The 14,674-nt window shown below is 45.3% G+C and overlaps 1 protein-coding gene across 2 annotated transcripts in view; it reads right to left on the minus strand.

The window, feature by feature from the left end:
* Ptpn21 (protein tyrosine phosphatase non-receptor type 21) overlaps nucleotides 1-11,539 on the minus strand; it is a 61,724-nt gene extending 50,185 nt beyond the window's left edge. The window contains exons 1-2 of one of the 2 annotated variants that reach the window (XM_036206150.1): nucleotides 11,300-11,539; nucleotides 7,399-7,756 (exon numbers count right to left, since the gene is read on the minus strand). In XM_036206150.1, the coding sequence (XP_036062043.1) occupies nucleotides 7,399-7,578 (180 nt within the window). In that variant the 5' untranslated portion in view covers nucleotides 7,579-7,756; nucleotides 11,300-11,539. Of the gene's footprint in view, nucleotides 1-7,398; nucleotides 7,757-8,387; nucleotides 8,569-11,299 lie in introns of those variants that run through there. The other variant, XM_036206151.1, reaches the window with a different exon arrangement.
* Between the last annotated feature and the right edge of the window lie 3,135 nt (nucleotides 11,540-14,674).

Consider the following 14,674-nt stretch of genomic DNA (forward strand, 5'->3'; position numbering starts at 1 on the left):
GCTGGGCAGTCCAAGATGAACTCGAACTTCCCATCTACTTGTTTCCACCTCTACAGGGCTGGGATCGCATGTGTGTGCCGCCATATTCAGTTTTATGCCTTGCAAGGGGCTGAACCTGGGGTCTCGTGTACATCAGACAAACTGAGCTACACCTATCAGCCCTTAAGTTTATTAAACATTTAACTAAAGTTACATAACACTCTACCATTTAAGTAAATAGGTCTCCTAATTCAATAATAACTCATATGATGCTATATTATCTATTTCAGAACGCATACATACACCCATGCTTATTCATATGACTCCTTATTTATTTATGCTATTTACGTTATCAAGCCCCAAAGTACCTTCATTATCAAGCAAAAAGTAACAGAATGGGGTTGGCAAGTTAGCCAGGAAGGAAGTCTGCCCACCAACACTGATGGCCTGAATTTGAGCCCTAGAATCTAAGTGGTGGAGAGAACCGACTCCTGTAAGTTGTCCCCTGACCTCCACACGTGCACCAGGGCACATGCGTACCCGCACTCACACACACATACTTAAAAATCGTTTAACAGAAATTTAAAAATCAAGAAAAATTCTTAGTCATTTATGATTGACCTTTGGAGTTTGGAAAACTGTACAGGTAAAAAGGTCAATCTAAAATTCCAGTCCCTCCAGAAGGTCTCCAATCCTCAGTGAAACATTTATCTTTTTTTATATCACAATCTTACCTACTGTATGAATACGAACCCGAATTCAACTTATGACTACTCATCCCAGAATATTTGCATGTGATACACTTTTTCTTAGGTTTTAGTTATTTTTAGAGTCCAAATGAAATCAGTCAGGAGAGAGAGAAATGCACACGAAATGCCCAGATTCCAGTGGAGATAAGGCCAGAGGCTATCTGGAATACCTGACAGGCTGATTTAAAATGGAACACTCCCTGGGTTGGGGATTTAGCTCAGTGGTAGAGTGCTTGCCAAGCAAGTGCAAGGCCCTGGGTTCAATCCTCAGCTCTGGCAAAAAAAAATAAAAAATAAAAAATAAAATAAAATAAAATGGAACACTCCCAAGCCAAGAACACTTCCTAGAACAGGGGGAAGCTCACCCTGCCTGACACAGAAGAACTAGAGTGGTCCCATGTTTCCAGAAGAGCCCCCAAAATGAGAGTGAAGTAAATGTGTCATGCAGCTCTTTTCAGGGTCACCCATGCTCCTGTAATGACCTTCCACCTACACTTTATAAGCAGGTCCAATAAACTCATTGGCATCACCAATAAATAAATAATAGGTGCTAGAGAGATGGTATAGAGCGCTTGTGTCTCTTGCAGCAAATGCGGGTTAGATTTCTAGCACCTGCATGGTGGCTCACAACCATCAGTAACTCCAGTGCCAGGGGATCCAACACCCTCTTCTGACCTCCATGGGCTCCAGACACACATGTGGTGCACATACATACATGCAGGCAAAATATGCATATGCATAAAATAACATAAACTTAAAACAATCTTTCTAAATAAATGTTAAGTTGGGCACAGGGGCCCATCCATGAGACCTGGCTACTTCACTACTTCAGAGGCTGAGGCAGGAAGATGGTAAGTTTGAGACAAGCCTGAGCTCCAAACCAAAACACTGCAAAAAAAAAAGAAAAAAAAGAAAAAAGAGAGAGAGAGCGAGCACAAATGTGTAAGAAAGAAAAGGGGTAGAGAAGAGGAGGAGAGGGGATAGAGGGAAGGAAAGAGAAAAGAAAAGGAGAAGCAAAAAGAAAAGAAGCCGGACATGGTAGTGCACACCTCTAATCCCAGAGCTCAGGAGGCAGAGGCAGGCGGATCTCGGAGTCTGAGGCCAGCCTGGTCTACAGAGTGAGATCCAGGACAGCCAGGGCTACAGAGAGAAACCCTGTGTCAAAAACAACACCCACCCCTCCGCCCCCCCCCCCCAAAAAAAAGAAAGAAAAGAAAGGGAAGGGAGAAAAAGAAAAAAACAGTGTTTTTGTACCCATGTACAAAGCTTTGGAAATGTTCCACTCTCTCCAGGAAATGAAATCACAGAGCAGAGCAAGGCTGAACAAATGAACTGCAATCATACTTATCATTCTAGGTTTAAAACAACAATCTTACGGTTTAAAGTAAATGGATATTTATTCAGGAACCATGTGCAATACAATGGTGGCAGGCACTCTTCTAGACACCAGAAATACATGAGGAACAGTAACCCTGTTCCAGTGGAGTTTACATGCTAACATTGAAAATGCTGACGCCTTCGACACACTAAATGCTATTTAAAACTCATTTCTTAAAGATCTATAATAAACCACAACCATGTAAGCAAATGCCCAAAGCCAGGAAACAAAATGTGAAAGGTAAAATTGTGTTTGCATTATCCATCTTCAAAAAAATGCTTTGAAGATAATTCTAGAGGCTGCTTAGCATTTAACTCAGCTTTAAAAGTGTTAGTTATGCACACATGGACTAATTAAAGAATATTCTCCCTAAAGCATCTACACACAGGAGCATGTGCTAAAGTGAACATACACACACACACACTCCCTCCCTCTCGCTCTCTCTCCCTCCCTCCCTTCAAAAGCAGCTGAGGAAAAAAATTGTCCTGTAAGATTTAGGTTATAAATCTGAAATCCCTCTTTGGGATTTCACAACTTCCCTGTATCCTAATTGGGGATTCAAAAACTTTGAAAAGCAAATGTAGATTAAATTAAGTCACATAAGGACTCCAAAATGAAGACAAGATATATAAGAAATAAGTTTGCAATAAGCCTAATTAAAATCCAATCCATTGTAGCATGAAAAAGATGAGATAATATTGTTAAATAAGGATTTTCTAGGCCGGGCGGTGGTGGCGCACGCCTTTAATCCCAGCACTCGGGAGGCAGAGGCAGGCAGATCTCTGTGAGTTCGAAGCCAGCCTGGTCTACAAAGTGAGTTCCAGGACAGCCTCCAAAGCTACAGAGAAACCTTGTCTCGAAATATGGAAAAAAAAATTTTTTTTGAAAATTTAAAAACATAAAAAGAATTTTCTAAAAGATATACATTCTCTAAAGAAAGTAATATAAACTGGATCCAAAATTTCATAGCCTAGGATTGGGGCTGAGCCTAACGGAAGAAAAGAGCGAGTCCAGCGTTCTAAGGCTCTGCTCTCGGGCCATGGGCAAGGACACTGCACGCGGACTTGATCAGCCTGTATGGAAACAGTGGTTCATTTGCGATGGCAGGCTACCATTTCAATATTTCAGAAATGTGCACGCAGTAGGACTACCAGTGCCTGCTGCGAGAATACTCTACACACGTGCACTCTCCCAGTTATTAACAAGAGAAAAGAACTCATCCCAAGAGAAGTCGGCCAGTCACTGCGACATGGGTCACATAAGCACAGCACAGGCACCACAAATAAAAATAAAAGGTGGGCATGGTGGCTCACACCTGGAATCCCAGGCCCACCTGGGCTATACAGTGAGACCTGCCTCAAGATAACAATGATGATGCTCAATGTCACACTTTAATATCAAATTATTTTTCTGTCTTTTTGTTTGTTTGTTTTTGTTGTTTTTTGTTTTTGTTTTTTTTTCAGACAGGATTCCTCTATGTAGCCCTGGCTGTCCTAGAACTCACTTTGTACACCAGGTTGGCCTTGAACTCACAGAAAGCCACCTGTTTCCTGAGTGCTGAGATTAAAAGTGTGTGTCACCACTGCTTGGCTTTAATATTAAATTTTTAAACCACCACCAATTCTCAATTTGAAAAACTGGTAGACGTAACTTCACATTCAGGGAGTGACAAGAACTGGTGTCCAATGTGACGAGACCGCAGACCTGTCTCTGGAAGGCTGCTGCTAAACGGCCTCTGAAGAGGCCAACTGAGCAGAGCCCACTGACACACTGGTCCGAGGGAAGGGACGTTCCCCCACTCAAAAGAAGCCACCGGTTCTGGAGGCAAGGGGATTCCCCCTCTGAAAAGCATCATTTTTCAAGGCAATAGCTCTTTCAGAGGCTCTGCCTCCCATGTGGCCTCCTCTGGGGTTGGAGGTGGATCATGGCTTGGCTCGTAGGGCACAAAAACACGGACCCTTGGCAGTTCCACATCTCATTACAGGTTACTGAACTGTCCTGGTTTACATATCATCCTGCATGAACTGGGAAACCCTTCCTCATTTGGGGGTATGATTATTGGGGTTTGTTGTATTATTGTCTGTTTGGTTGATTTCTTGAAACAGGGTCCATGTGCAGCTTGGGCTGGCCTCAGACTTACATTTGAGATATTTCCGCCCCAGTGTCCTGAGTAAAATACTAATACATGCTGAAGTCCCTGGCTCTAGCATCAGATGGCATTATTGTGAAGTCCTTATCACTGCTTTATGGAAGCAAAACAGTATTTCAGTAAGCAAAAGGAGTAATTTTCCTGCAGCTTATACTTGACAGCAGCAAAACCCTTCACCCGAATGTACAACGGTTAAGTCCAGGTTTGCTTGGTGGGAGGCTAGTAAGAGATACCAGCTGACAGTTCGTGTTTAACCCTCACACATGCTGAATGTACACAATCGAGGAACAGGTGTTACCCACTCAGATTATTTCTGAACAGGCATTTGGAAGGGGTAGGCCTGGTGACCAAGACATCTGTTTACACATTACAGAGCAGGCCTTCTGGAGCTTTCCAAGCCAAAGTTTGCTAAACTTGCTAACCATGACTGTTGGTAAAAGCTGAAGCAGTAGATGATCTTTCCAAGGACAAGACATTCCCTTAAGAATTAGGCCTGTTCTCTCGGTGTGCTCTGGGCTTCTGTTAGAAACTGGCCTCAGAGGCCAATCGTGGTGGCACATTCCTCTAACCCCAGCACTCCGGAGGCAAGGCAGGAGGATAAGCAATTCACAATGAGTTTCAGGCCAGCCTGAGCTACATGAGACCTTCTCTCAATAATAATAATAACAATAATAATATAATAATAGTAATAGTTAACAACAATTTTTTTTTTTTTAAAGAAAGAAATCTTGGGTTGAAGCTCATAGTAGAATAATGCTGTTTAGCTCCTGAGCTGGAGCCTCTAACAAAAGATGGCCAACTCCCTACACTGCTGCTGCTGCTCTTTTAAAGATTTGCTTACTTTTATTTTATGTGTGCAAGACTTTTGCCTGTATACCGCATGTTTATATACTATGTGCATGCCTGGTGCCCACAGAGGACAGAAGAGGGTGTTATATCCCCCTGGAATTGGAGTTACAGGTGGTTGTGAACCACTGTGTGGGTGCTGGGAATCAAAACTTAGATCCTCTGTAAGAGCAGTCAGTGCTCTGACCTGCTAGCCATGGCGTCTCCAGCCCTGGGCTTCTTGACTAACAGAAGAAAAGCAATGGGGGTGAGCCTGAATGTATTGAGCATGCTTTATGCTCTGGGTACAAAAATAAATACACCATAGTCCTTAAGACGCTGACTCTCTGAGGGTGGAAGCAGACCTGGTGTATTTGGATGAACTTTATAGGGGGGAAAAGCCAAATTGGAAATTGGGGGGGCGGGGAGCAGAGATGTATAAAGTATAAAGATGACCAAATAAATGCAAATAAGCAGGACCCGTCACTGAGGCCCACTCTCCCAGACTGTGTTCCCTTTTTCCTCCTTGGGTGGATCTACCAATTCCCTTCCAAGGCTTTCTCCTGTCTTCTGTCAACACAGAGCATGTGCTACCTCCTCCCATGCCCCTGGGACAGCCTTGTCTCTCGCTGGCTTCCACCCAGCTGGACTGAGATTCCCAAGCCTCCCTCCTTCAGCTCAGATCTCTTGACTGGCCCTCCCCAAAGCATACCCACTTCTCTGTTCAACATCTCCAGTCCATACCAAGTGATTCCAATTGGCACCTCCAACCTAGTATTTAAGGTCCCGAACTAAACGCAGCTCTTTCATATTTCCTCTCTTTTTTTTTTTAATTTTATAATTAATTTAATTTTACATAGCCAAAGATTCCGCTGTCCTCCCTCCTTCTGCTGCCCTCCCTCCCCCCAATCCACCACCCATTCCCATATTTCCTCTCTTAATTACAGTCCCCACAATCTACTGATAATCTGAGGACCAACTACAACTCTGGCTAACTGATCCCTGGCAGTTGTTTAGTTGGTCACAACTAGCTTTCAGCCATCATCTCTCCATCCTCGGGCAAAGGCAGGTAGGTAGGTGGCTGCTCTCTGCATTTGAACTACTATTTACTCATTCTCAAGAGGACTGAGGCAAAAATATATGCTACTTTAAAAAGCCTATGTTATCTTCTTCATTCCTATCAAGGTGAGTTGAAATCTTTCAACCACAACAAAATGCCTTTGTTACTTTTATAGGAACAGTGATTTGCAGCCCGAAAGGACCCCTTGCCCTAGCAATCAGGTCACAGCACAGATTTTCCTTTCCCTAAGGAACTTTCCCTCTGCTGCCCACCCTCTAAGTCCTACCAGAACAAGCATTCACGACTGCCTTCTCACTGGTCTCAATTCCGGGGCAAGCAACTGGTCTGGTGCTTACAGGTTTTCAAAACTAAATGATCAACTGATTTTTCCTAGAACAAAGTTTATCTATTCCTGACTTTTTTTTTTTAAATGAACTACAATATCTATGTAGGATTTCCAGATATAACATGGGTCATTTAAAACCCGGTTTCTTCTTTTACTTACTCATGGTCCAAGCAGCCAAACACTGGGAGGGTCCCAAGTTTAGAGTTCTTTTACAGTCCTTACAGTAGAACTTAACTTTAGGACCTTGTGGGGATATGTGAAGACTCCACAACTTCCTACTCAGTAGATTAGGTGCTTCCCAGAGCACAAGTTCCTATGATTACTGTAATAGACAACTAGTACTTAAGTTTTACGTGTGCTTTAAACCACTGCCACTGTGGGAACGGGCGCCACTGGCAGGCACTCAGGGTTCTGATGGAGGAACTGAGGCTCAGAGATATCAAATAACTTGCCTAAGGCTATAGAACTAGCTGGTGAGGGAACCAAATTTCAAACTTCAGGCAGTATGACTCTAGAATCTCCACTTGGGCTACAGAAAATTAAAAATGAATGTTGCACAAATGAATAAATACATGCATGCATGCATGAAGGCAGTCAACTGATCAGACTGACCAGTGAGGATTTAATAATAAGTGGGAACTTGGATAACCCAAAATACAATCATATTGGATTCTCCACAGCCTCTATGGGATTCAAACACATTAAAAAGATAGACAGTGTAAATTCTCTTAGGAGCACCCCACGGATTAAGACTTTTGCTCTGATCTCTTCCTCACTGGGAGGGGAGCTTTCAGGCTCACCATCCTGCAGCCACCCACAGGACTTGCCTCCGGTGTCAGGTAGGCTAGAATGGATACACAGCCACCATGAGGAAAGGAGCCAGAGAAACCTGCATTGTTGTTTGCAGCTTACCTCCCTCAGCTCCAGTCGTTGGGCTACAGCTTCCAGGCTCTCCTGGCCAGTGCTCTCCACAGACAAAGTGAACTCCACAAACTCATTATTGAGCAGCTGGATCCGTGCAACCAGGCAGCTCTTGCTGGACACAGTGTAGCGCCGGGTGCGTTTCAATTTCAGTCCAAATGGCAGTGGCATCTTCTCCCTTCAACAGTGTAGGGACCAGGACCAATCCAGGAGCGATGGAGCCAAGCAAAAGCGACGCCCTCGCGTCAAAACAAACTCTAGTCTCCAGTTGCTCATCCAACAGCCGCTGCCGCCATTAAAAGGCAACTGAGTCTCCAAAGGCCAAGAGATGGGAGCATCCACGCCAGCGCTAAGGAAAGAGGAAAGCAGTTACTATGGACTTTGGTTTTAAAATTAAAAAAAAAAAAGATGTCATTGAGTGTAAAGAATAAGCTTTGCCCCTCAGCTGGAATAAGAGAGCTCTAACAGGGAGGTGGCAGGAAAGTTTATCAGGAGGAATGAGGGTGGGGCCCAGGGTCAGACCCCACCCCTCATTCTACCTCCCTCACTTCTACAGATAGCAGCCTTGGCTGTTTAGGATTAAATGAGATAATGCCCAGCACGTCTATAACTACAAAGCATTAGTGGTCATCTTGCTGGTTTGGAGTTAAGGTTGTTTTTTCATAGGTAACTCTTTAGTTCCTGACTGTGTTCGTTAAGTGCACAAGAGAACCGGTCCTTCAGGCAAAATTAACTCTGAACTCCAAATGGGGAGAATAATCCTATCCATCTAACATATGGCAACTGTGAGGTGCAAAGGAGATAAAGTGCTTAACGAGAATTTCTAAAGCCCCTTCTGGTTCATTATTCACATCACCACAAAGATTTGAGTAGAAGCAGGTTATAAGCACCCGCTCGTTCTCGAATCATAGCTGTTCTGGAAAGCGTGCTCTGGACTCTTCTCCTAGGTAGGGACACCTAAGGAGGCTGTGGACGCTCACCTAAAGAGAAGGGCGAGGCCTTAAACGCCATCCTGGTTAAAAGGGGCAAAGAAGGCTGGGCAAGCCCATGAAGCCAAACGCAGCGGTGGGTCTCAGCTCCCGATCCTCGGAGTCCCCTCCCCGAGCGGAAAGCAAGCGATGTTGCCTGGCCAACCGGGAATGTCGGAAGCCTCGCAAGCCCCGGAACCCTCCGCCTGCCGCCCTGTTTCCGGGCGGACGTGCTCCGAAGGACCGGCCCCCTGGGATCGGAGGAGGGAGGATTTAAAGGGGCCGGCGTTAGTTCTACAGGCAGGGAGAGATTGGTCACGCAGTTTGAGGCTGTCTACGTAACAGCAGCCCCAAACACACTACTTTTTTAACCACACTTGTTGAGGGTAACTTCGGCGGTTGAGGTAAACTGGGGGCGAGCGACAGCTCGGGATTTTTATGTCCACTAGAGTTATTTTCTCCTGAACAATTTGACAAAAATCTCAGCTATTTCCATCCCTCATACTGCTCAGTCTCACCTCCGCCCCTTTCCCCGGGGATGAATCCTTTAGCCAGGCAGGGTCCTAGCTGATCACCCAATTTGGGTGCGAGACCGCGCGCATGGGACAGTCTGTCCCTAAGCCTCACCAGGCAAACAGACCCCAGGCCTCAACAGAAGCAGCTTTCTCGGTTTCACGCTAATATGGACCTAGCTGGGTATGCTCCAGCTTTCTCCATCACTCCCAGTATTCTTTTCTGTCTTGCTCACCAGTTTGAGACTCATCCCTAGAGGTTATGAGCACCCTGGTCTGCAGAAGGCCTGAACTAGAAAATGAGGTTTAGACTTTGCCAAACTTAAGGTCTTGGAATTCCATTCCACAAATGTGTACTGCGTCTCTGAGCACAAGGCAGTGTGATTGAGCATCTTGAGGAAATCTAAGACGAATCCTAAGCCGTCTCTGCCCTTAAGGAGATTACAGGCATCTATAATTATATTCAGAGCTGTGTCACTCATGGGGACATGGTCAAGGTTTCTAAAATTTTTGTTTCTGTTTTGCTTTTTGGAGCTCTATAGTAAGGTGATCTCCCAGCCACCATTCTAGAAAGACAAAACAAATATTAAAGGGGGGGGGTGGGGGTGGGCAGAGAAATGCCAGCGGAGAAAGTGGAAACCTACTGCATTACGTTAATATTTGTTGAATGCCTTCCTTGGGTAAAAGCACTATCCCATAGAAGGAAGGGGGAGGGGGGTGGGTAATAATAAGACACAATATTTTTTAAAGTTCTTTGTTCTTTCCAGAGTGTAAACAGATGAAGTAAAAATGAAAAAAAAAAAAAAGCAAGAAATTGAAAACACTGGAAAAAAAAAACGTAAGCAAGCTTTTAACCAGAAGATACACCAATAGTGTTTCTATAAATTTAAAAAAACAACAACAACAAAACCCATGGGTATCGTGCAAAGTATTACCTCAAGAGGTAAAGTTGTAGATGTCAGTCAGTCTTACAAATTGTGATAACTGGAAACATTAAGTAATGTGTATAAAAAGACGAAGTTTCATATGTCCAAAGGGAAGACATCTGATTTGGTACTGTCAAAGGTGTTAATTTCTTCACTATAATGATGGAACTATGCCTTAAACACAGTATACTACCCTATATAACTTAATTATTAACCGAAGTCCTGATTTGGTACACTCAACTTTCCAGTTGTCCCTGAGATTGGAAATGTTTTACGGCATCAGGGATGAGGAAAAGCCAATGTTTTTTCTTCTTTCTTTTAGCAGCTGTTATAATTTGACTTATATTTCTGTGCATTTCCTCCTAAGAATGTCTGGTTTCTTGGTTATTCGTATAAAACCCACTATGGCAAAAGTCCTGCTTTGTAACTTTAAAATTTATAGTTGATGAATAATCTCAGTGATGTCATAAATCATGTTTGACTATTACAGCCAAGAAGTAGAAATTTAAGGGACTCTGGGGAGAGCTGATTTAGTTGTCAACTATTAAATAAAATAGGCTATAAATAGCCTTTAAAGGAAAAAACAGTATAATTTCTTTACAAAACTATTCCATTATAGACTAAGAAAAGATGCATATTAAATTCTGCTTTGTAAGTTTGCAAAAGGCGGTCTGCTCTGTTAGTAGTTCATTTTCATTTTTCTGGTCCATATCCCCTTCCAAAGGTTTGTCAAATTCACTTTAACCCTGAATCTTACAGGACACCCCACCCCAAGTCGCTCGCCACGTGTCCATGGAATTTTGCCACTATTCCTTTAGCATTCAATAATCACTGAAAAGGAAGGATCTGACATTTTTAGACCGTCTTTATCTTAGTGCTTTAAATTAACCCTATGTCCCTCAAAAACAACATTTGTGCATTGATAATCTAGTTAAATGGCCTACAAACAAAACATCTATTTTCAGAGTGAAATTGTTGTTGTGTGACAAACTAAAAAAGAAAGAAAGAGAAATCTGTCAGTAACTATTAGGCATACTGCAGTGTCACTTGGGGCTGTTCAGAACCTGTTTTCTAACATTATCTATTATCAAAAAGCTTTCTCGGCAGAGGTTGAGGATAATACTAGCATGCTTTAATCAGGGTTTGCAGAAATCCCAAGTCGTAATGTGCAGATCCAAGAATTCTCCGGGAGTAAAGACGCTTTACTCCCAAATCGAAACAAGGAGTTGCCAAACAGTCCTTCCTTTATTCCCCTTGTCGCCAAAGTTATCAGGCAACTTTCATACTCCACATATTCCGAGAGGCACAACTATGCCCAAGATTTCAAACCCTGATCCAGAATTAAGTCGCAGCCATCCGCGGAGGAGTCCGGAATAGAAGTTCCAGACTCTTTTTAGAAATGACTCTAGGAGATCAGAGCGAGCCTAGGAAGGGAAGACTTCGCTCTTTGTTACGCCCCTGCCCGAGTTCCCCGCGCCTCACTCACCTGCTCCGGCTCCCGCCGGGTCGGGGCGGCGCGCCCGCTCTGTGTCCCGCCTCCCCGGGCTCCGCGCGGCCGCCGCCGATCGCCGCTGCTGCTCGCCCGCCCGTCCGCGTCCCGGGCCCGCGCACCGACCGCACACCTTGACCCCGCACCCGCCGGACCGTGGCGGGACTCGCTGGGGAAGCTCGGGGGCTGGGGCCGGAGCTGCGGGGCCCGCGTCCCTCCCCCTGGGCCGGGCGCGCGGATCCGGGGAGGCGGCGGCGGCGCGTGACCTCAGAGAGCTGGAATGCGGGCGGCGGGGCGCGGGGGAGGCCGGACAGCTGCGCCCGGCCGCCGGGGAGGGGGCGCGCCGCTGCTGTTTTTAACCGTGTGACCAGTTATTTTAAGTTTCCAAATAAAGCAGAGCTTAAAAAAAAAAAAAAAAAAGGAGGGGAGGGGGGACGTTATTTTGAGTCCAGGTAGAAAGGGAGCTGGTGCTTTGAGTGGTGGTCTGTAAAGTAACTGGGGTGACGGGTGTACTATTGTACTTTGCTGAAGACGGTTCAAAAACGTTCCACACACACACACACACACACACACACACACACACACACACACACTGGGGTGACGGGTGTACTATTGTACTTTGCTGAAGACGGTTCAAAAACGTTCTACACACACACACACACACACACACACACACACACACACACACACACACGTGCTCCTCCAGTAAGTACACACCGCTCCTCCGCAGGAATTCTGAACCGAGACTTGGAGAGAAGGGGAAGCCGCGCACAAATGGGGCTGGAGGTACGGCTTTCCCCAGAAGCCGTTTGAGAGGGAGCAGAGCGCGTGTTGGAGAGAAGAGTTCTAGAAATAAGAGGGACCAAGGACGCCACTCTAGACCTCCAATTCTGATAGCTGAGCTTTACCTTGGGGACCCCTGGGAAGGACAGACACACCGCAGAGGTAGCCATGGCGGGAGCTCAGCGAGAAAGAGAACTGGGGAGCTGACCCCACCCCCACCCACAAACAATTGAGACCTGCTGGGGAATATGGTCCCCCAGGGAGAAATGCACGCATACTCAGTGCAGAATGAAGCTTGGGGGGTGGGGGGACAAATGGTTTGGATTCAAATTCCAGCTCCAGCCCTTACTGGCAGATTCCTTAACCTCTGTGGACTTGCTTCCTCTCCCAAAAGCTGGGAATGTGATCCCTATCCAGTAAAATATATGTGAAAGGTTTCGCTCAATTCTAGCTAGGCCCAGCTACTAGTGCTTATTATTACACTGCGGGTTTGCCACCCCTCGTCGTGGGCACGTGGCATCAGGTCCTCGGTGTCCTTTCTCTTGGAGCTACTCCGTGGTTACCTCCTTTCCAGTGATGGCCCAAGTGAAGTCCAGCTCCCAGACCTCTAGGAGTGATCCAGACTGGCTCCCTGGCCACCCTATTACTTTCTCCGGCATGCCCTCTGCTCCCCATCAAGAGGCTCTGGGCGGCACCTCCAGACCCTTCCCATTTGGGTCAGAGCTCCACGCCTCTCCAACTCAATCCAGGACTCAACTTCCAAGACAAAGTTCTAGCCACCCTGTGGCCGCCGCAACTTGGCAGGATCATTAAAAATTGTTTCACAGAGGCTTCTTTTCTATCTCCTAGAATTACGAGGGCAGTACTGGGCAGACAGTAGGCACTAAATAAAAACGTGTTAATTGAATCGGGAAGAAAATGAAAGAATTTTAAAAATAGAAAATGATCATAAAACCCAAGTGGTGCTTTAGACAGCGGAGCTGAACTTCTTCACAGTCTACAAATGTCATCTCCCAACCACGCACTTAAGCTCCATTTTCCCTCAGTCATGTTAATTTGGCAGAAACTTCCCCATGGCAAGGCAGGAGGACAACCCCTTCCAAGTATGAGGAATAAAATTACCACTGGCTTACATTTCCTACAAAAGGGAGTGAGGTCATTTATATGGTTTAACCGTAACATATACAAAATAATTAAGTGAAAGCCTTACCACCATGCCTGATAGACATCCAGCTTTTCTGGAGATGGTTATTTGATTCATATGTATCTTTACAGATATACACACTATTATTCATACATGTGCACATGCCTATATCTTATTACCAGAAAGTAGTACATCATACACACTCCTACAATTGAAGATAATTCTTTTCTTTTCTTTTTTTGGGTGTGTGTGTGTTTCAAGACAGGGTTTCTGTATAACCTTGGCTCTCCTGAAACTATAGATTCATTATCATCATTATTATTATTATTTTGGTTTTCCAGACAGGGTTTCTCTGTGTAGCTTGGCTGTCCAGGAACTCACTCTGTTGACCAGGGTGGTGGCTTTGAACTCAGAGCTCGGCCTACCTCTGCCTCCCAAATGCTGGGATTAAAGGCATGTGCCACCACTGCCCGGCAGTGATTCTTATTAAAATATACAAATACAAGTTAGCAAGCATGCTGGAAAGATGATGGCTCAGCAGCTATAGGCAAGTACTGTTCTTTCAAGGGACTTGTGTTCGATTCCTAGCTCCCATGTTAGGTGGCTCACAACCTGTAACTCCGGCTCCAAAGGGGACCCAACACCTCTAGTGTCCGCTGTACCTGCACTTGTGTGCACATCCCTACCCCTTCCACATACAGATGTAGGGGTGGGTGTCTGTGCTTCACCCCTGAAGCACCACCCCTAGTAGGCAGCAGGTAACTGCTAGGTGCCTCCCCCCTGCCTGGGGCGTGGCCAAGACAAGGACCCCTTAAGACCTCCTGATCCTGGATCCTGGATGCTGGATGCTGGATGCTGGATGCTGGATGCTGGACCGAAGACCAAGTCACAGTTCTCCAGAGAACCACATTGGGCTGTGCCTCACCTCTCCTGGATCCCTTAACCAACCCCTTTGCTTGGCTTAAGGTTACCCCCAAATAAACCTCTTTTGACTATCAGATAAACTACGTTGAATTGCCTCATTAATTTCCTCTATATACATATAATTAAAAATAAATCTTTGACAAAACTTTAGAAAGAAAGCCTGACTATAAAATGATGAAAGACAGTGTTATAAGCAGGAAGGAAACTGTGGTTTGGGAGATCCACTGACTAGTATTTTTTGAAGATTTTTGTTTTCGTTTTTTTCTTTTGTTTTTGAGACGGTTTCTCTGTGTAGCTTTGCGCCTTTCCTGGAACTCACTTGGTAGTCCAGGCTGGCCTCGAACTCACAGAGATCAGCCTGGCTCTGCCTCCTGAGTGCTGGGATTAAAGGCGTGAGACACCGCCGCCGCCGCCACCACCACCACCACCACCACCCGGCAAGATGTATTTTTATACATATGCATGTTTTTGTGTGTGTGTATGTGTGTGCACATGACTACAAATGTCTTTGGAGGCTGGAA

This window comes from Onychomys torridus, chromosome 14, assembly GCF_903995425.1.
Source record: "Onychomys torridus chromosome 14, mOncTor1.1, whole genome shotgun sequence".
In the NCBI taxonomy this organism is placed as follows: domain Eukaryota; kingdom Metazoa; phylum Chordata; class Mammalia; order Rodentia; family Cricetidae; genus Onychomys; species Onychomys torridus.